At 42.8% G+C, this 22,954-nt stretch overlaps 1 protein-coding gene across 1 annotated transcript in view; it reads left to right on the plus strand.

The window, feature by feature from the left end:
• Nucleotides 1-22,954, plus strand: part of BEAN1 (brain expressed associated with NEDD4 1) — a 53,221-nt gene that overhangs the window by 27,813 nt on the left and 2,454 nt on the right. The window contains exons 3-4 of the mRNA XM_064723483.1: nt 11,178-11,387; nt 13,609-13,750. Of these exons, the coding sequence (XP_064579553.1) occupies nt 11,178-11,387; nt 13,609-13,750 (352 nt within the window). The remainder of the gene's footprint in view (nt 1-11,177; nt 11,388-13,608; nt 13,751-22,954) is intronic.

Raw genomic sequence — 22,954 nt, forward strand, 5'->3', positions numbered from 1 at the left:
TCCCTGTGAGGTCATCCTGCAGTGTCCAGCACAGAGCACATTTCCCATGGGCTGTGCATGGCTTTGATAGTGCTCTGGTAACCCTGGAGCACCATTTTCCCCCTTTTATTCCTTTCAGTGCTCCATCACTTCTATGAACAAGCCTTTTTCAGAACAGCCCTCACTTTTCTGCAGCTCACACATCTGTGTTTCTACAGCATCCTATAAAAGAGGAGCTATTTTCATGCTGTAATTTTCTTCACAAAAAACTCTTTGTCTACTAATGCAAAGAATAGAAAATTTCAGCTTGTTTTTAAACTAAATGTCTCTTATTCTGGTTGTTCATGCACCAGAAACTGAAGAGGTTCATCCATTCCCACCAGAACTGAAGAGCAGTTGTGTCCAGCAGCTCTGAGTCCCCCTGAGCTGGAGAATACAATTTACAAACCTGAGTTTATCAGTCTCCTGATGCAAGCTCTAGAGTGCCCTCATGCTGAAGGACATTCTGATTCTCCTGTAATGCAAGACTGCCTTCAGGTAGGGAAGAAGGATGTTTAGGTGATTTGGATGGAACTCCTTAATTGGCCACACCATGTGGGTCCTCTCAGCCTCATTAAGCATCTAACAAGGAAACCCTGATCTGCAGCATGGAGTTAAAATGAATAATTAGGGCAAGTGAGAGGAAACTAAAGAAGGGGCTCTTTCCTTTTTTTTTTCTTTTTTTTTTTTCAAATTTGGTAATCCACACTGTAAAAGCCCTTGCTGTTAGCAAGCATGTGGATTAAAATACCTTTGTGGTCATGTGTGGTCAGGACAACAGGGACAGAAATTATTTCCTTTTCTATTACAAAGTTGTTTCTTTTGCCACGTGTCTACCCTTGCACTTGAAAGGGGATAGAAGATCAGCCTAGATACCAGTTTCTCTACCAAGAATCCCCTAGTTTTGTTCAAAAATTCTCTATTTTTTTTTTTCCAGTGGGTAAATGGGAACAATTTAACAGCCACATTTCCATTGTGAATATTAAGAGAAAGCAGCAATAGTTAGTGACCTTTAACACAGACTGAACTTCAGGAAGGTGGGAGCTGGATGGTATCCCTGGATGCTTCCAGGCAGTAACCCTACAAGAGCTTTTATTTAGATAGTTTTATTAGAAGCATCCCTGCTGGGCACACTTATTTTCTGGGACTGAACCATTTTCTGGTGCCCTTTGTTCAAAAGGCCACAGAATCCAGTCAGTGTTCAGGTTAAGGCATTGCCCAGGGTGCTCTGAGGGCATCACAGGGGTTCTCATCTGTGTGCAGCACCATTCATCACAAAGGGATTTATGAATCCTTTGGATCCAAAATTTAATCAACTTTCCCACAATGTAATTATTTAAATTGAGAATAATCTCCAGAACAGTGTGCTCACAGGAAAAGTCCAAGTTCTTGCTCCAGCCTGGCTCTGCATCCCTCAGTGATGACTCTCTCTCAGTCTGACTGGGTGGCAATGCAGAACAATGCACACTGCAATTCCTGCTCCTTTAGAAATATTCTCTTGTTTAAATCATCTTTGAGAACAATAAAGAGTTTCCCTTGAAGAACAGTTTGGAGCACCTACAGCCTGGACTGTCAGCAACGGTGCAGCAAGCCCAGCTGAGTCTCAGGGATCTGAAAATCTCAGTTTTCTCTGCTTGCCTTCTCCCTGGGGACAGCTCAGAGCCCTTCTGACCCCCAGCACACACAGAGTGCTGGAGCTGATGCAGATGTTTGTGCCTTGAAGTGGGAACTGCATTTTCTGTTTTAAATATTCACATATAGACACTGCAGTTTGTATTGAAGGTGAATAAATGTCCCTTCCTAAAGGCTGCACTTGGCTTAGGGGGAGTTTTGGTTGGTTTAAAGTCTTTCCCCTGCCACCTGAAATGAAAACAAAGACATCATTGCATTAATTAGAGGAAGGAGCTGTGTGGAGCCTGTAACAGGAGCTCTGTGTGCAAGGCAGGAGGATGTCCTGCTGCCCCAGGAAACACCCCAGCTCTCCTGCCAGCTTTGCTGCCAGCTTTGCCAGCTTTGCCAGCCCCTCAGGGTGAGTGTCTGCCCTGCCAGCCTGGCCCAGCCCTGCTGGGCACACACAGGGCACAGGAGGGTGGGCATCAAACTGCAGAGATCAGGGAATGCTCCTGTGCCATGGGGCCATCCTGCACTCCCAGTGACCCCTCCTGGGTGTTCTACAGTAGCAACAGGGATTTCCCCCAGGCTTTTGGACAGTGATGTTTGGGTGTTTCATTTCCACAGATCTTTCAGTGTCCTTGTATTTCAGTGGCTCCTTTAGCAGCAAAGAACCCAGGTGATTGAGATTGTCTCCAGAATCAGTATCTGACTTGCCACTCTTGACATCCCTGCATCTGTCTAAACAGACATCCTAGTCCTGTTCAGATGCAATCTGAAGGAATTCAATCATTTCTTAATGGTATGAGAAAAGCCCTTGATTTATGCAGGCAGATACTGCTGGAGCTTTCACAGATACAAATGATGATGTAAATCACACTAGAGGCTTTGTGTACTCTGCAATCACCATAACTCATGTGGGAGTGCAGAACACCACTGCAAACCATTTTAATTATTTTTTAAAATTCATGTCACCTTGAAAGAAAGGCCGAGATAGATCACATGTGATACCACCTCCTGAAGGAAGATCCTGGGATACCAGTGTTTGTCAACAGCTTTCTATCTCAGCAGCCCATTCCTTACACAACCCCCTGGATCAATATTTCAATCATTATTTTCTAAGCAGTAAAAATCAGTCATTCCTCTATGTGCTTTTTCAGTAGATTACTCCTACTGAAGACTGGCAAGGGAGCTGGAAAAAGAAACAGGATTAATTTTGATGAGAAAAGCCCTAACTGAGAAGCAGCACAAGGACACAAGCACTGTAGGAGGAGTGCTGGGGTAGGGGTGTGTACCAAAGGTGGATCTGGTTCCTGATCTCAGTTCAGCCTCAACACTCAGTTGCAGATGGATCTTCATTATAGAGCTTTGGCCCCCGTGAGCAGGGTAAGGATTGCTGAAGATGACTAATAGAGAGTGAAACAATTCATTGAAACACCAGGAAAACACAAAACTCCATCATTTAAACAGTCATAAATGTGAGCCAGGTTAATGGTGATCAGAAGTGGATAACTGATTTGGAGATTCATAAATGCATGTAGTGCACAAGTCAGGTGCTCACTGGTTATGACTGAGCTGTCAAGAATTTCATCATTCCTTCCCATTTTCTCTATGGAGGTTCAAAGTTTGTAAGGAAAGGAACTTCTCTGTGGGAGGGTTTGGATTTTTGGTTTGGAGTTGGTTTTTTGTTGCCCCAATATGGATTACATTTCCTACCTGGGTTCCATGCCCCATGAGCTGCCACCTGCCCTCTTTAGGCTACATTAAATACAGTTCAGACAGAGCTCAGCCTCCCAAAGACAAGACATGAGACATCCAGATCACGGTTCAAGCAGACTGATAAGGTAAAATATAAAATAATTTGCCCATTATATTTTTTCAAACCTTAAGAAATATTACTATATTGCAACATTTTTCCAAAGATTTATATGAGAAAGTTGTGTGCCAAAAAACCCCAGAGTTTCCCAGAATAAAAAAACCCAAAAATTATAGTGTTTGTCCTATTCAAGTCACTACCAAGCTGTGTTTGATCTGAGCTTATGAAGGTAACTTTACTTTAATGGATAAGAGAGAATTCTCATCATACCTGTTTCCAAGCCCTAATACAAGTTTCTGAGAAAAGTAATAGCTTTGGGTCCTGCTTATAAAACTGTATTAGTTCCAAGTTGTTTGAATATGAGAAAATAAGGGGAAAATATTCCTTGTCCATCAGAAAGTGGGCTGTTATACTTGCACAGTGATTTGTTTCCCTGCAGTGGTATTTATCATGCTGATAAAAGAGACCATGGATCTGAAAATGAGAAGATTTTTCCTGTTAATTTGAAACAGCACCTATACAAGCTGCTGTGACATCAACATAATACCCTACAGCCACAGCAGCTGGAAAGATTTATTTCCTGAGCCCTTCTGCTGCCACATTCTCTTTGCTTCTGACATTCTCAATTTGCAGGCTGCTGGTGATCCAATCTTCCTCATTCTGGCTCTATAATAAGGGTGTCAATGCAAGGAGGGAGAAATTCATTATCTGATAGGCACGAGACAGGATGAAAAGGCAGAGTTTGCTGTCTAGGGGGAGAGGCCACCCTCTCTGCCTTGGAGGAGCTCTTCAAGGTCATGGGCAGCTTTTGTACCCGAAGGATGTCCCACATTCACTTCAGATAAAACTGAGCCATCCCTAGCACAGTCTCAGGTCTGAATAAGGTTTTCATTTTTTACTATTAATCAGTGAAAATTTTAATTCTGATTAGAAGCTATATATGCAGTTTAAAAGTTCAAAGAGTCTTTGAACTGCAGAGAAACTGAGTGTGAATTCACAGGTGTTGCCTGGTTAATGGCATTGTGTGGGCTTGGATTGTGCTGAGGGATCTCCCACAGCAGCAATGAACTGGCAGGATTAGTTAACCATTTGTATAGGAAGATTTACCTCAAATTTAGAAATAATAATGAATATCATCTGCTTTGGAAACTGTTAAATGTCATTGGTGCAGCAACTGACAGGAAAAAATTATTTATTCATTGAATTTATCAAATAACTATGAAATGTCAATTCCAGCAGATAAGAAGATAAGAGGTAAAAGTTTGAAGCACTCCCTATAGAGTTAAAATTGAACATCCATTGTAGCTTAAGAGGTAGTTTAATTCTCTGTGTGGAAAGCAGAAAAGCATGAAGAACAGAACAGTGCTTGAGAGAACCAAACATGCTCCTGGGCCTCCTGATCTGCAAATTCCTTTTCCCATACTATTGGTCTGGCTGGTGTAAAAAGGGCATTCCCCAGACTGTTCTGGTCATCCACTCATTTCCCAACTTTTCTACAAGAGAATAAGAGAAATACTAAAGGACAAATAGCCTGCCCTGTTCTGAGCATCCTCATTGCTTCCTTTGAGTCCCATGAGCAGATGGTACCGCGGTGTGAACTTCATCTAAGTGAAGTTTCAGCCTTCCTCAGCATCCAGTGGAATAGCTCTGGATCCAACAGAGACATTTCTTTTTAGCTAATTTAAGGTTCAGCTCTTGTGGGCCCTTGGATTCAATGCCTGAGTAACATCCCTCTCCCCCTGGCTGCAGGGATGCTCCTGTGATCCAAACCCTTTCCCTTTTTTTTTTTTTTTTTTTTTTTTGGTGCCACAGAAACAAGCAGTGCAATTTCTGCTGATTTCCAAAGGTTTATTTCCCAGGGCAGCAGCAAGGGCAGGGTCCAGTGTCATGGTTTGAGCCTGGCACAGAGCCAGTGCCCCCATGAAAATGCCTCACCCTGGTGTCTGCTGTGAGATGTGACCAGGAATAAGCAAAACAGGCTCCAACTTAAACATAAATAACACTTTATTACCCTAAAACTACAGGAAAAATAGGGAAAGACTATAAGGAAAAGGAAAAAAAAAATTGAAAACCTTACAAAAACCACTTTTCCTCCTCCCCACTCCCTGACTTTCCCAATCCAATACATTCTCTCAAAAAACACCAACTGCCCAGCCCAGCACGACACTTTAGTATACTCAAACTTCAGTTCATGAAGAGGAAAGGAGTCCTTCTTGTTCCATAGGCTTCTCCTGGAAACACACTGAGATCCCGGATGCTTCCTTGTCACTTCGGCACCGCCCGGGGAAAAAAGTCCTTTTGCCGCTTGTGACATGTTCCTTCCATGCCCAGTGCTCTCACCACCGAGACATGGCCAGAGCTGCTTTTAGGGTTGTCTTTCAAGGATGCCTTGTCTCACTCCAAAAAGGCACAGTCTCTGCTTTTGGGACAACTGTCCCCCCCATATTTTTCCAACCCCTGGGGCCGGGGGGTCCTCACAAATGAACCCTCCTGGTTTTGAGGCACTGCCTCCCCCTAAATGCAGTCTGTGTCACAGGAACAACTGAGTCCATGGCTACAAGAAAAAGTCCAGCCAAAAGGCCACTCCAAATCATCTCTCCCCATCCAATCATCTCCACAATCTCCGGGCCAAGTCATCTCATCTCTCATCTCCCTTCTTATTCAGCTTCGAGGAGGATTAGCATTTTTGTAAGGCCCCAATCATGCAAGAAAGGGTTAAAAGTTTTCAGTCTCTGTCTGTCGGTCCCGGAACGACTCCCACGCACGCTGCCCACACGCTGCCGCTGCGGCCGGGCAGTCTCCCTCCTTCTCCTCCTGGCTGGCTGCTCTCCTGGGGGGAGGGGGGGGAGAGGGGGGGCTGGCTGCCCGAGGGCTGACTCTCTGGGACCTTCCACCCTTCCATCCTCGAAGCCCCCCCGAAGCCCCCTCAACCCCATCTCTGTCCAGGCCCCGGGCCTACCACGTGGCTGGCCCCTCCCCCGCCCAGCAGCAGCGGGCCGGACGGGGGAGAGATCTGACCTCTTCGCCCGACGATGTCCAAAAGAGGAAGTGCCAGGGCAGTGCCTTGCTTTTAACCCCTGTGTATTCTCGGAGGTGTGTCCAAACCCCACTGGCCACACCGGACGCCAGTCTCAAACCCAAAACCTTCATTGGTTTGACCACAGCTTCCCAGAATTCCCACTCCTTCCTGGTCAAACCATGACATCCAGCTGATCACTCTTGGCCAGACTAAACCATCTCCAAACAGGAACTGTTCATAAAGGCAGAACCAACAAAATCTCAGATCACTGCACTGATTTAGTGCCTCTGGGTGCTCTCAGCTCCTTCCTGACATCTGTCACTCACCTTCCCTGGATAAAGAGACTGCATAATCCAAGGGACTGAGAGATGAAGGACAGCAGAAATGTGCTTTGAGTTGATTCAGAGTTTGAGATGCTTTGCTGCAATCATTTGAAGAGCAATGGATTACAGAGGGTGCTGTGCGCCATCCTAAACTGACCTTCCCACTGCTCCTTCCTAGCCCTGTACCTGTGTCAGGGCAGTGCATTTAAGGGTGCTGGGAGGTGCTGGGTCACCATCCCAAACAGTTTTACTGACCCAGGGGGACAAGGAATACTCCTGTCCTGTCCTTGTGCTTCAGCTCCAGTTCAGCAAGGCAGCACCAAGCCCACCCTGCCCTCAGGAATAATCCCAGGCTGGCAGGGAGGAGGAGGTGGATGATTCCAGAACAGCACATCAGCACTTCTTCAGGAGCTGGTCATGCACTTAAACAAAACCACTCCATGTCTCATCCTCTCCACCAGTCATATCATCAATTATCATCTTTATTAAGATGATACATTGGAAACCAGAGGAAGATATTTGGTTATCTTAGCAGGATCCAGCTCTAAGATCATCCCAAAGCCCATCAGTTCCAGAGGCCATTGCAGCCTCACCAGAGCTGATGTGCCTTCAGGACAAAAGGAAACAGAACAAGACCCCACCATCAACACCAAACAGCTCAGTGTGGAGAGAAGAGACTCATTTGTGTGAAGGTGCTCCCCTTCTCTCCTCTGAGGTACAAGCACTGGGGAAGGGAGGAGCCACTCTAATAAAGGGCTGCACATTGGGTGACATATCTGCACACCAGGACATTTCACCTGCCAGGCTCTGACCCAGCTGGAACCTCCCCATTGCTGAAGGCCAAGCTAGAGAGGGGTCACTGTCCCTTCAAAGACAGGTTAGCAGGAGTGAGAAAGAACAACATGCACCCAAAAATCCAGGCTGTTCTACACCTCCTTCAGTTACTTCCCAATTGGTTTGTTGAGATGCAGGAGCACTGAGTAAAGTAATGTATTGTGATAAATAAGGGATTTTTCAAAATGCTGATTTATTGTCTGACACTGAATGGACAGTCCAGGCAATTCTGCACTGGTGCTCCCTCTGAAGTCAGTGTTCTGCCAGCCACTTGTGTACAGCACAGCACAGTGCAGAGCTCCCACTGTGAATAAAAGCCATGGTGTGTACATCCAACATAATTCATATTTAGAGGATTAGATATAAAATATTCATATTTATGTATGTATTATTTATAATTTGCAGTTTCATGGGAAAAGATACAAACTACCTCAGAACAAAAGTGATAGCACTCTGCTAGTGGTGTTATATTTATGGGCTTCACATACATTTGCAGCTACTCCTATTCTGAATGAAAACCATAGCATTTTTATATGGAGAAATACACAGTTTATCAAAAGAAGATGGTTTTGGATAAGAGGAAAAAATTTACAATATGTTTTTTTTCCCAAAAGTAATATAAACATCTCTTTATACTCCCACAAAATTCAAAGAATTTATATCCACACAGCATCTCATTCTGCTGTTGTTTGTCACAGTAGTAAGTCAGTAGTAAAGTCTGGAGGATCACACTCACAATGTCAAACTGAAAATGGTGCCACAGGAGAAGTTTATCAAGCACATTTTGTGTTAGGAACTGGCCTAAGGGGACTCATTCATTCCTTCTAATAAAAGCAATGTTGCACTATAACTTGTCTATGTGAGTGACTGGGTTCAGTTAGATTAAAAGCATAAACAAACCAAAAAGTTTCACACTGGTGAGAAACAATAGATAGAACAGACAGGACTTGGGACAGCCAAGGAAGCCCCAAAATGTGGTGGATAAATGGGGTGTCTTGAACCAAACCACCTCAGCACCAGTGCAGGAGAATATTGTCTGTATGAAGTCACTTGAAGCTGTTGAACTTCTGTAAAGCAAAACAGGTCCAAGCATCAGTGCTCACACTGGGTGGTACCACAGGAACCTCCCAAATAGTCAGTGTGGATATTCCAGCTGGATTCCACACCTGGAAAAAGTAAAAGATAAATATCCTTAGCCAGGCCCTTCCTGTTTAGAGGATCTTTCCAAATTTGTCCCAAGTTTTTAAAGACCTGAAAGCACTCACTGCAGCCTCCTTCCTCCCCACTTGACAGCAGTTTATCACCAATTCCATTTCAGGGCTATTTGACATTAAATTGATGACCACAAGCCTGACAATGTGTGGGGCAACCTCACACCCCAGGCTCATGCTCTCATCACGCTGACAACAAAGTTGATTCTTCTGTTACCTTTGCAAGTCAGCCAAAATTACCAATAAATTTCCTGCCAGTACTTCCAGTTCAGGCGTTAATCCCTGCAGCCAGGATATAAGCTGCCGCTGCTGTGATATCTGCATCTCTCAAAGGCAGAATTTGCAAAAATCTGAAAATACAAGGCCTTGGAAAGCCAGCGAGGGTGTGTTGGACACATTACCAACAGAGATAGCTTTAAAAATGTACAAATGAGAAACACGATTCAAATTTTGTAAAGTTTTGGGAATCTGAGTTCTAGCACAAGGGCCTTACTCCCCAAACATATCCCATACCCAAAACTTCTTTGCACTGAATATTAAGTAGGACACTTGTCCATAACCTTTGATTTAATACTACAGCATGAATTTAATTCTCAGAAAATGAATTCTTGGTTTTTGGCACGAGATACTTGGTAAAAGCTCAGCACATTTCTTGGCTGTCTGTCCTAAATGCCTATGAAGATCCTCAGCCAACAGTCAAGTGCTTCCAGAAAATTAACAATACTCCTCTACAGGCTAATTCCCCTGGTGTTTCTAGTTGGTTCTCTCCGTCTCAAGCACCAGCCAATGATAACAGACACTGGCTTGAAGCCAATCTTCTTTCTAAACTTCCTGTGACTGCAAATCAAGAGTTGTCCCCAAAGGAAAAGAGCAAACCTTGCTGAGAACTCTGATAACATCTATCCCTGTAAGCAGCACTGCACTTCCTAAAACACATACTCACTCCACACAATACTCAAAAGAGAAAATTTTTTTGTCCCTGATTTCATCAGGAAATAAATTCTGTATTTGTTCAACTGGCACATAGCCAGATAAAAAATATATATCCAGGCCAGATTGGACAGCCAAGCTTGGTATATGGCATCAGGAAAATTTTGGTTTACTGATGCTGAGCAGCTAATGGGTGACTTGGAGGTTTTGTTTTTTTGTTTGTTTGTTTGTTTGGGTTTTTTGGGGTGGGGGTGAGAGGGGGATTCTCTCTGCTAAAATCCTGAATCATACTTCAGGATTTCCCATAATTTGTTCTCTTTACCATTAGCAATTCAATCCCCCATAAATACATTTCTGGGCCATTAATTCCCATGTGTAATCATGCTATCAGTTGTTTCTCTAAGGGAATATTATTGTTTAACCTTTGATACTGTCTCTGTGTCTCAAAAGGATGTTTGACTTGGCAATAAATTACTGTAGTTATTCTTCCTTAAGGAGATTTATTACTAAACACAAACAATGCATTTAAAGATTTTTATTTTTAACCAGAGTAAAGGAGTTGCAACCAAACAATCCCACTCTGTATGAGTCTCTTCCTGCACTACAAATCAGTTTCTTGGGATGCTGAGTCCCCTCACAAACCAAAGCAAGCCATGTGCCACAAAAGGAGGCTCCTGTGCTTCATTCTTGCCCAAAACTTTCTCTGGAAATCCTCAGAGCCTTCTTACACCCCTGACAACAGGCAATTCCTCTGTTCCTCGTGTCACCCTTGAGTCAGGGATGGGAGTGAGGTGACACAGACTCCAGGTCTCTTCTAAAGGGTGAATCTGAGTTTATTACAAACCCATTCTTTTAGACACCGTTCTGATACAGGTGGACCTGATTGGTCATTAATCAACACTCCATTACACAATTGGATAATTAAGACACCATTTGGTAAACATCTTACCAAAGAAAACAAACATCTTACCAAAGAAAACAACTGTTCAAAGCACCAGCTGCAAGATTGTTTTAAATCTTTCTCTCAGCCTTCTTAAAACTCCCCAGAACAATTCGTGGGAAAGTTTATCTGGATTACTCTCTCTGACTAGCCTGTCACATCCACACCTCTAGCAATTCACCTTTTGGAATTTCCACTTTGCTCCTTGTGCACTTCATTTCTTCAGCATCACTCAGTTCATGGTACAAGGAGTCTTGGCAAGAAGGAGCCATGGGAGCTGTGGATCACAGAGCCCTGACTCCAGCAGGATATTCCCAATAAACAGGGCAGCTACTGCTCATGTCCCGCTGGAGCCAGCTCCTGGCTGCCCCAGGGATGGGGAATAACCGGGATTTCCCTGGAGCAGGGGCGGTGCAGTGGCTCTGTGACCCCTGTGACAAGTGAAACATTCTCCTGTCTCTCTCTCTGTTCCCAGCCATCGCCTCGAACCAGAGCAGCGCTTCCAGCGCCTTCCCGAGCGCCGGGGAGCACGGCGGTGACAGCAGCCTGCTGGTGTCCCCGCTGCTGGTGGCAGGCGTGGTGATCGGGCTGGTGCTGCTGCTGTCCTGTGCCACCATCGTGGTGGGCAGCCTGCGCAGGGACAGCCGCGCCCGCCGCGCCCACCCGGGCACCGCGGCCGCCGACGGTAAGAGGGCACCGGGAACGGGCAGGGCTGAGAATGGATGTGGAATAATGGGGTCACGGTAAGGGGGCACCGGGAACGGGCAGGGCTGGGAATGGATGTGGAATAACGGGATCGGCCATGGTAAGGGGGCACCGGGAGCGGGCAGGGCTGGGAATGACATCCAATAACGGGATCGGTCACGGTAAGGGAGCACCGGGAATGCCTGACCGGGCACGGGCAGGGCTGGGAATGACATGGAATAATGGGATGGGTCCCGGCAGCCTGGCAGGGTAACAGCTCTGTGCTGGGCTCCCACTCGGGTCATGGTTAACAGAACCAGCCAGTGCTGCCAGCGCCCCCTGAACAGCTCATTTCCCTCAGTACAGGACAAGATTTATTCTCTGCTGTATTTTCACATCCCCCTGTCGCCTTGGTGCAGCATGGGCTGGAATTTCTATTTCTCTGAAAGGCAAAGCTGTTCTCAGTTCAGCCAAGTGCACCAGCCTACAATGATCACTGGGCAAGTGCAGTTTGCCTGAGTGCAAAAGTGAATGTCTGCCTGGGAACAGAACGACAGGGCACCCAAATGTCATTAAACTGTCACCATCATTAACAGTGTCAGTGATGGCATCGGTGTCACCACAGCCATCATCATTACAGACTCAAAAAGGTGCCAGTTCCTACCTCCTAACCAAAATAAAACCCATAAAACAAAACCAACACATCACCAAAAAACCTTAAAGATAATTTGGGAATATCAAGGAGTTAATTTTGTAGCAGTGTTTTCAACCCTTTTGGGCTTTGCTGACAGGAAGCCACTTTGTCAAGGAAATGAGAGAAGATTGTTTCTATTTGAGGGAAAAAAAAACCAGTTTTAAAAGTTACTGTGTAATTCTTCAGACAGTAAAAATTCCAGTGATAAATGGTGGAGCATCAACCACGTCCCCTGTGAGCACATCCTCCACCTGCAGGTTGTTATGGGTGCAGTTCTGTGCAGATCATTGAGGGTTTTTTTATTTACATAGAAAAGCCAGTAATAGTGAAACACATAAAAATGCATTGGCTTAAATGTTATTTTCACTGAGGAAAATTAAATTATCCATTGAAGTCAATTAAACTTCATTTAGTAATTTGGACCAGGAATTTTTATGTCTAAACTAAACAAATCTCTTAGCATCAGTTCGTCCCCTTGGAGCAAGGAAAAATTTCTTTTTGGCTTTTCCAGAAATATTTATCCAGATAAGTGAATAACATCTATATTTTGGAAATCAAATTTAGAGTCAAAAAACAATTGAAATGCAAAGTCTCATGACAACCTACAGAGGGAAAATAAAAACAAAATCCAGAAAACTAATGCCTGCTATTACAGTAATATCAATTGTCCTAATTTTCAGCAGCTACACCAAGGATTAAATAGTTAAACCCAAACTGGAGTTACTGTTTGACCCAATATTTTGGCATGATAAAATACTGACCAATAAGATTTAATCACTGTGTTTAAATCTACTACTCTGATAGCTTCAACACCTTGAAAAAGCCTAGAGCCAGGCAAAAAACAGAAAGGAAAATTTCCAAACTCCTTGCTAGATATAACAATGTTAGAGTTAGGGAGATATTCAAAAGAATAATCCTAAACTAAATAGTGCCACACTATATACATGGACACACACACACTAATTAGCCTCTAACACAGAAAACAGCACTAAACTCTTGATATTTGTGGAACTGGGAAACTCTTGCATGGAAGTGTTAAGAAATCCCTAGAGCAGGCAGCAGGGTGACTTTTCTGTGCTATTTTCCAGCTTTCCCCATTTTTGTCAGTGTTTACTGAGAGCAGCATTTTCTCAGCACTCATTTTCTCTGCCCCTCCTGTTACACCCTCCCAGAATGTACAAACTTCCCATGGATGCCACTGCTGGAATTTCAGTCACCCCACAAACAACTGAAGCTGCACATGGTGGAACCCACACTCCTTTTCAGCCTTTGGGGCCCAAGAAAATCTTTGGAACTTCCAAGTGCAGCACTAAAGGCACAGCGCTGTGTGCCAGAGTAAGCTCACCTACAGATGGGCTTCATTTACTCCTAAAGAAATAAAAATATCCCATGAAAACTGATTGTTCCAAAACACCCACAACTCGTGTGCCTCAGGAAGGGTTTGTTTTCTGATTTCAGTGTTGTACATGAGTGACAGAGCACCCAGCAAGGAGGGGAAGTGCAGCCAATGTAAATTCTTGTTTTGCAGCTCCCGATGGTTTCTCCCACGGCGGCTCCTCGGCAGAGCTGAGATCCACCTGCAGCGAGGAGCTGCCCCCAGGCTGTGATTTTGACTCCTACCTGGACATCCTTTCTCAGGTGAACATCATGTATCCTGATCCACCTCCATGGTAAGCACTTCCTGACATTCTCAGGGTTACAGCCCTGCACTGGCAAAGCTCACTGCAAAAATTCAGCTCACACTAATTCTGAATACAGACAGAACTTGTTTAGCTTGAGTATAAGTTCAAGTTTTCCTTAGCAGAAGATATATTCACTAAATAGAGATGGACAGGAATTCTCATTCAGTGTTATTCACATTCAAATTTATCATAGTGATGATATACTAATGAAACACACAAATAGAATCACTTAAAATCATCTTTCTTTGAACAAATGCATTTACAAGTCAAAGTTTCAAAGTCAAAAATACATACTTTTTCCAAGATTTTCCATGTTATATTTATTACTGACCTTGAGAACATTCAGATCAGAGGAAACAGAAAAACAAAATTCCAGAAATTATACAGCAGCTGCTAAATTGTGTGCCCACATTCACAGGTCCAGGCTCACTTGTGAGCCACAGGAGCTGCACTTTGGGCCATGGGCATCTCCTTTATGTGTCTCAGGCCCCTTGAGGTCCAGAAATGAAGGAATTCAGGCACTCCCTCCAATGAACCCACAGAAATCACTTTAAGCAGAATATCACTTCAAGCTTTCTGCAGTGCTTTATGTTACAAACAGCAAACAGAGGTTGGACAGCCATGTTCCCCTTTCTTTTTTTTTTTCTTTTCCTTTTTAGCAGACTCTTTTTGAGTTAAAGCACTATCAGACCAGCCCTTTTCTGACTGTGACACAGAGCAGCTCAGCACTATGAGCACACCAGACATGGATCTTTGCTTTGTTTATTCCATGCATGTTCTGCAAGCCGCAGTTATGTATTACCTGCTCATCCTATATAACTAATGGGCTTTTAGGGGTTGTGTAAATATTTTACCAGAAAGCTCACATGTGAAAAATTACTCTGAGCCTGGCATCTAAATGTGTACAATTTCATATAAACCCATTTAGGAATTTAGACTGGATTTTGGGCCCACACCCACGAATCTTTCCTAATAAAAGGCAGCGAGCTGACACCCAAGCAAACTCTGAGTGGGCAGCTGGCCAGATTCCTGAGAACAAACTGACAATATAGTTCTTTAGCTGACAGATCATCAAAGATTGTACCAAAGGATGCTTCCATTTCCAGTTGGAAACAGACACAGAGAAGGTTTTTTCCATTTCTGTGGGGTTGTGTTTGAAGGAGATGTGAGTGACACAGGACAGCACAGATTGTTCACAGTTTGCAGTAAATTCTGCAGTGGCTCTGTGACAAGCCTGCCAAGGGTCAGTTGTATTGTGTCCTACCTGTTCTCAGAACATTCTGGGACACATAAAGGTGTCCAGCCACTGCCTCCTCAGGTTCCCTGCTGGGCTGAGTGTCCCTGAGGATCCACTCTGCCCACACTGAAACCACTTACAATCTCAGCAATCACAGCCCTGCATCACAGGCCCAAGGGAAAGATTGTTGTGGATGCTTTGGCTGCTTTCTCACTGCCACTGCAGTTCCATATTTTAGAAAAAGTAGCTTTGGCAAATCATCAAGATCTTAGTAAATTTTATATCTTAGCAACACAACTTGGGGGACTTCAGGGAAAGAAGATGGCTGAAAGCAAAGCTACATGGAGACTTTCAAACTTGCTATTAATGCATTCTCCAGACCATTGTAACTGCTCAGAAAGCACAGGGTGAGAGGCACTGTCTGAGTTACTGCATTATGTGAAGCCTGAAAAATTCCTGTACATTCCCTTTATATTCTCCTGCATGGCATAACACTGCAGTGTCTGTTTTTAATTAGTAGAGCATGGAAATTATTTGAAAGCTGACTGTCAGACATGGCCTGGAAGCAGAAACAAGACATGCCTGACCTTGTGCATTTAAAATATTAACTCCCTGGGATCAATCTCATTGCACATGATAATATTTTGAAGAGTAGGTTTACTGAAACATAGCACTGCCTAAATGAATGTAATTTCTCCTCCTAATTCCTGGAAGGCAAGATGTAATTTAAAGCTAAACTAGCATGGCCTAAAGCTAATGATGCAGCTGTGGCATCAGCAGAACAGAAATTAACAGCAGCAAGGAAAGCAACTGCACTGGTAAATAACTCTTAAAAATCTTTGAAGTGAGAGAGTTCAGTGGGTGAAAAGCAGTGGGTGCTGCCAGGATAATTTCCTTGTATCCACCTGGTGCTGCAAGGCCAGCTGCACTGCAGCCCCCAGTGCAGCTCCTCACCCCTCCTGCCAGACCACACACTGCAGTGGTTTCAGCAGAAAGCACAACACTCTGTCTGGCCAAGGGGTGCTTATTTAGATTTTATAGCTGAGCTTTAAACCACAAAATGAGTGGAAAAGGGATTGAAGGGGAAGGCTGATGAAACACAGAGTCAGTCCCCGTGTCTGGGCTGAGGGAGATCTCCCTGTTCAGGCTGCCCACTCCCAACTCTCCAGCTGGAAGTCCAAGAACTGTTTATACAAAATACTATTTATAGAAAAAATTGTTATTGGTAAATTAATCTATGAAAAATGCCTTGGGATATTAGTATTTGCTCTGATCTCTGAATCACAAGTTTCATTTGTGACTCAATCTGATTATCTGCACAGACACTTCCACTAACCCCTTTCTTGCATTAGATTTAGAGGGATGCCAGGCATGGAATTCTGTCATTAGCCTGCTGTGGTTGCAGGGTGGTTACAGAGAAGCCATTTGGTCAATTTGTTTTGACAGCCCAAAAATTACAGTGCTGCTATCTACAAACATCCCTTTAGGACAGTTAATGGCTTTTTAATGAACCTCAGATCTGTGCTAGCATCTGTCACATTGATTTTACATGAGGTGTAGATGGGAAATAGAAAAACAAAATACAGGGGGTATGAACCAAGCAGTTTCAGAATATGTGGGGTTTGTATTTCAGAGAATATTTCTGATATGGACAGATACTGGCAGCAGGGCTGGAAGTCAGTGTTTCACAGTCTGTGTCACCAGACATGACAAAGCCTTTGTTTCTAAGAAAGATGATCCCAGTGATCTCCCAACAATTCTAAACCAGAGAATTCAAATCCCTCCAAATGAGCAAACTGAACACATCCAGCCAGGACAGAAGAGAAGCACAATCTCCCTACCACACCTTACCTATCATCTTGGTCAATATGGCTTGGAAAGAAACACTGGAAAGCCTGTAAATCCAATATCTGCATTTTGTTCAACAGTGGGAGTAAAACCACACTGTTGACACTGTGGGGATGAAACCTTTATAGACAGAAATCATGAGCTCATGTTCTCTGTGCTGAGTTCTGTGTAACACACACTTCCAGTGAGCATTGCTAGTTATCTTCTTACAAAGACATAGCAAGGAAGCTGGTTAAAAATAAGTTGAGTTCCCATGTTTGAAGTGGATTGAATTACAGTACCAACTAAAGTGCAAGTAAATTAAAAACTATTACATTTTCTTTAGGAGAGTCAGTAAATCCAAGCAATGAGGAGATTTCACAGCAGGAAAGGAATTTTATCAACTTCTTACCTTGTGGCCAGGGAAATGCATCTCACCCCACTGCATAAGTGCTTTTTCACTCCTTAGTGATTGGATATTAATGGCATGTACAGAGCTTTAGGCAAGCAAGGGGATTCCTTTTGCATCTGAGCCTCATGAGTGTCTGACACAGAGCATCCCTGAGGAATGGCTGCTCAGGAGACGCAGGGATTCACCTTCAGAATGGTTCCAGTCCTCTCCAAACTTCACACTGAATGTTCCCCACAGGGCACATGAAGTAAAAACCCCTCAGCCCCCTCTATCCCAGCATTCATATTAAATCACATTGGGTGAGGGTTTGCCTGTGGGCTCACTGTTCCTCAGCTGGTCACCCTGCCTAATCTACAGGATCTGTTCTAGAGAAAATTCTCTTATTTAGGCTTGATAAATCCCAGTATTCTCAATAACCATGTTCAGCCTGCATTGTTTAAATGGGCAAATCAATTTTAAAATTGCTTTAAAATGGCAAAAGGAAATGCTCATGTCTCTAAGTCAGACACTAATTTCCCTTTAAATATATATTTTTAAAAGCCTACTTAAGGGACTTTCTTTTTTAAGACATTCTTTTCCATCCCCCATTTCTGAAGATGCAAGTTAGCCAAGCCATCCTCCTGGATTTTCTTGAAAGGCAGAATTAGGCTTGCAGGGAACTGACATAAAATCTTGCTATGATGCGCTGTGTTCCTTTGCCAAGGCTGTTTTCCTGAGAGCAAACCAGGTGAGGAGCTTTTCCCACGTTACAGTGACAGCTGGCAAAGCATGAGATGGACTTTTGGGGTTCAGTTCAGCTCTCACTTCAATACCCCCACTGAGATTTTCAGTTAGTAAGGTAAAAAATGCCACTGGAAATATGACAGGTTTATAATTCCATCAGGTATCATGACATGAGCTAAAACTCTCAATTTCTTTAACTCCAAATTCCAAACACTCTAAAGCCCCTCCCTTCACATCCCAGTGTGTATCAGGGATAGAAAGAAATTCCCAATTATTTTGGCAAACTTCTTATTTCAAGCTTAACTTTATTTGCAGCCAATTTATGAGCATTTCTTTCTGTGGCGTTTCCATTCCTCTTAATTATTCACACCTTTCTCTTTTTTCTTGCCTTTGTAGTCAAAAATGCTCTCACACCTCAGCCTCCATGTTGGGAGGCTGGGGCACAAAATTCCCTTTGCTTTCTGTCATCAAAAATATCTTTGGGCACCTTCTGCCCAAGCTCTATTTACACCTGCCCCAGCTCAGGATTCATTCCTGGAATAATTAGAGCAAAGCCCTTTCTTGGAATATGATCCTAAAACTTTTCAAATTGAAAACTTCCCCAGACATCAGCAGGTTCTGCTGGCATTCTGGAATTGGTGGTGGTGTTCAGAATCCTTTTTGTGGATTAGTTCCATGGCTTGGGAGGCTACAAATTTTTATTTAACTGATTCTTGTTACTCAATCAGTGCCCAGCATCCTTTGCTGTGCAATGGTTACAGAAATCCAGAGAGCAAACACTGCTGATGGCCAAGGAGTTCTTACTATGTATGAAATTAAGGCCAGGCTGAATTGTATCATATGAAATTTTCATCCTAGAATGAGACTTCTTTTATTTAAAACATTTATTTCAATTGTTTAAAGCTGCACAATTATGATGAAACTGCACTATATTGCTTCCAAATGTTATCTATGTTTTCATTAAAACAGCTTACACCTAATTTCATTTTTCCTCTGGAATATTTATCCATCCAAGTTGGAACTTCCTCAAGATTATCTTGACCAGAGTGCAGAACAGAGATGCAGCCTTTTAGTGCTCATTAACACAAACAGTCCTATTGTAGCTCTGAGGAACTGAAATTCCAGAAATAACTACAGACAGAAAAAAAGACAGAAAAAACCTAAATTCCACCTTTCCTGTCTCTTCAATAGTTAAGTTAATTAAGCCCTAGATGTTTACTTGAACAACACCTTGGGTTACATTTTTTTACTATTTAAAAACATTAAAATAAATATGTAAATAAATATGCATAAAATTAGAATCTCAAATGGAAAGTGTCAGTATCAAAAATAAACCTAGGAAAATATCCTAGCTCATGACAATGTCATTAGAGAAGCAGTTCTGTCAGAACTGATATACTTCCCCATGGTAATAATAAATTATTATTAAATTAAAGAAAATAATATATTTTAGGAAAGAATATGTATTCTTTCCTAGAATATAGGAAAGAAAATTTGTATTCTAGGAAAACACACCTCAAAGAACACATGGGAAGATTTCCAGGCTGCCATCCTGGCTGGGAGCAAATTGTGCCATCACAGAAGGCAGAGCTCAGCATCATCAGCTCAGCTGCCTACATGGGCATCAAACTCATCATTATTTTTTCCATCTGAACCTCCTTGCAGAGAGTTACAGCACAATTGTTCTGATTTCAGCTTCTCTGTTGGGTAACATCATCATGGAAATATCCTTTGTGCTGTTTCATCCCAGCCCCAGCCTGGCAGCACACATATGTTCCAGATCCAGGGTCCATTTCCAAAAGAACACAAAATGCAAACAGTGCAACAGGAGCAATTTTAGCAGAGTTAGAACATACAACAAAAGTACAAAGTGAAGCATGAGACATCTACTGCACAACAAATTCTTCATTCCTAGCTCTGCCTTTCCTCACTTCTTGTTTGCATCTTAAAAAGTTCTGTCAGCAGAACCTTCCTGCCCCAGAGAGGGGCTCCTAATTTAGGATGACAGCCAGTTAAAGAAGCTCTTTGGGGTTTCCCTGGCAACAAACCCATCCTAATACTGCAATGAGACCAAACAAATTCCCAAAGTTCTTGCCCCTGCTGCCACACCCTGAGTCAGCAAGGTCATCCTGGAGAGCTGCTGCCATTTTTCCATTTTTGAGCATCATTCCCCTCCCTGCAGATCCCATTTACCTGCAGTGGGATGCTCACAGACATCAGCCTCCCTTGCTTTTCCCAGGGAAATTATCCCTCAAAAACTCAGTAGTGTGTCTGAACACAGCAGTGCAGGAACTGTAACAAAACCAAGGCCAAACCCATGCAGACAGCAGCACATTTCAAGGGCAGTAACCCCCTCCTGCTCATCACTCCTGCTGATACTGCACCTCCAGACAATACAAGTTTTGCAAAGCTGTGGATTAAAGTGGATTCACTGCAAGTACTGCAGCCAAGGATTTTTTCAGGGCTGGTATCCACAAGATGCAGTGTAATGAGTCCCTGTGCTCCATTATTTATGTTATGGTAACACAACACTTTCCAAGAGCATTTGCTTTCCTGTCTAAAAGGATTTTCCAGTGACTGCTGTAGTGAACTTCAAGCCTGAGCTACTTTTTGCATGTCCAAGATCTTCCCAGAAGTGATTCTGTCAGATAAAATAGAACTATTGTGGTGGGTTTTGTAAAAAATTAACCCATATTTTTGTTTTTCCACTTCATGGTCCTGCATTTTCAGTTCAAAACATATATATATATATGTAAATGAATATATAACACATATAAATATACCTGTACACACACATATACATGTACACACACATATTTCACTCCCCTTTGTGGTTCCTGAGGTTGCAATTTGATGATTTGTGAGCTGCAGCCTCTGTCTCTCCCCTTTCCATTTCCCTGGTGTTCCTGGTGCCCCCCAGCTAAACTGGGAGCTTCCGACTGAGGCAGCCAAACCAGGAGAAATCTGGCCCAGAAAAAACTCACACATTAAATACCAAATAAAAATCCAAACCAAGACAAACCTCCCAACCTCCCCCCTGCCACCACCCCCAAATCTTTTTGCCTGTTTAGCTCCAGATTGGGGATCAAGGTCTGGCTTTATTTTAAAATGATTACAGTAAGGTTTTAGTCCAGCACCACTCCCATCAATACTTGCTAATCACCTGAAAGAAATTACTGCTATTGAAATTTTTTCTAAGTAATCCTTCAAACATTTTGAGGAATGGTTTCCCAACCATCATCATACAGTGGATGCCTATCCAACTCAGTATTATTTCTTATAATACTTGCTTCAATTCTCTAATAAAGAAGATCTTGTAAAGTCATATAAGTTTACATATTAAAGTCTCCTTGAAAGAGATACTGTAAAATAGAATTCATGCTTGTAGAATTGATAATGCATTATTTATCCTACAGGAATGCCTCTACAACAGCAGTCAGAAAGCACAACCAAAGTACTGAAGCTGTTAAACAGAGGAGGGAAAATCACACTACGAAATAAACAAACAAAGAAAAACAAAAACCCTAAACAAAAAAAAATACAACAAAAATACATTTTAAAAAACCCACAAAACACTTGGAAACAAAGAAAAAAATACAAAGTTGAAATCTCTTTTATGACCTTAATTCATGTCCACTCTGCCCTCACCAGAGTGCTAGGAACCTTATCTGCAGCAGCAGAGCAGGAGCTGTTTGCAATGCCAGCTCTACAAGCAAAGATCCCATGCACAGAAAAGAACACAGGAAATGAACATCAAGATCATAAATTGATAATGAAATACAAAAAGTTACTAAAAAAAACCCCTAAAACCTGCAACTATTTCAATTATTTGTAATTCTCTCCATGGCCCCAACAATCTGCAGGCACAGCTGTGAAGCTGCCAAAAAGCTGTTTAATTGAAAGTCTGGCATGTGTTTTTTACTACCTTACTCACTTTTTATAATGTGATCTTAATTGCCAAAAATTAGGCGAAAGAACATTATTTGCTTTTGGAGAAAAAAATGTAATTATTTTTATCCATCATATGTATGAAGAACAAAATGCCCCAACACAAATATGTTGATATTTGGAACTAAACATTAAAATGCCAACCTCTTAGTACCATAACTCCCACCATTTACTTGACCTTTCAAGGTCTCCTTCCTAAGGGATCCTTCCCCTGTTTATTCCAGCCATGAGTTCAGTTCTCCAAAGCTGAGCTGTGCTCCAGGAAAGGCATTAAATTAAACCCAAGGCAGAGGAACCACCTGCAGATGATCAGGTAACAGCAGCAAGAAACAGTTCCCACTGTGCCCATTTCTCCTTTAGGTCAGAGGCAGATTTCCCAGAAGCAGGAGACAGAGAAGTTTCTTCCCTTTTCTTTCCTTGGCAGAAGGATTCCAAATTTTCCCCCTTGAAACTCCTTTGCTGTCGGTTTTTCTGAATGGAAACTTTCCCTCTGTGCTGACAGGCCCAGGAAGTGCTCTCTGTTAGCCTGATTAAATCAAAACCTGATTAAATCAGTCAAAACCTGAGGAGAGATTTTAAATAAATTCACCAGGCTTTGGGTCAGCAAAATGTAAATTCGGTAAAGATGCAGCTCATAGGAATCTGCAAGAAGTGGCTGTTTCTTTACCTCATGGAGCTCAAGGAGAGTGGAGAACATCAGGTGCTCAGTCTCTGATGGAGGTCTAAGAACTTTTCAAATACTACCAAGTATGTTTGAAAGCTTCAATGTGTTCAGTAGAGGCTGAAGTGACATCATTTCTACATGCTGTAAAAAAAAATCCAGTTCTACTTCCTAACATGCTGGGACTTTTCTGAAATATCTAGCAGCCCTACAAAGGGTTTTCAGAACAGGCTTGGGTTCTTAAATATTATTTTCTGATGGCGAAATTGAAATTTGCTAGTCTGAATTTAAAGCCATTGTCCTGATGAATATAAAAGTAAGATGAAATGGAGGTAAAAATAAAAACACCCATGGATATTTGAGTTATGTAGCACTCTGATTTCA

The sequence above is a fragment of the Zonotrichia leucophrys genome, chromosome 11 (genome assembly GCF_028769735.1).
Source record: "Zonotrichia leucophrys gambelii isolate GWCS_2022_RI chromosome 11, RI_Zleu_2.0, whole genome shotgun sequence".
NCBI classification, from domain to species: domain Eukaryota; kingdom Metazoa; phylum Chordata; class Aves; order Passeriformes; family Passerellidae; genus Zonotrichia; species Zonotrichia leucophrys.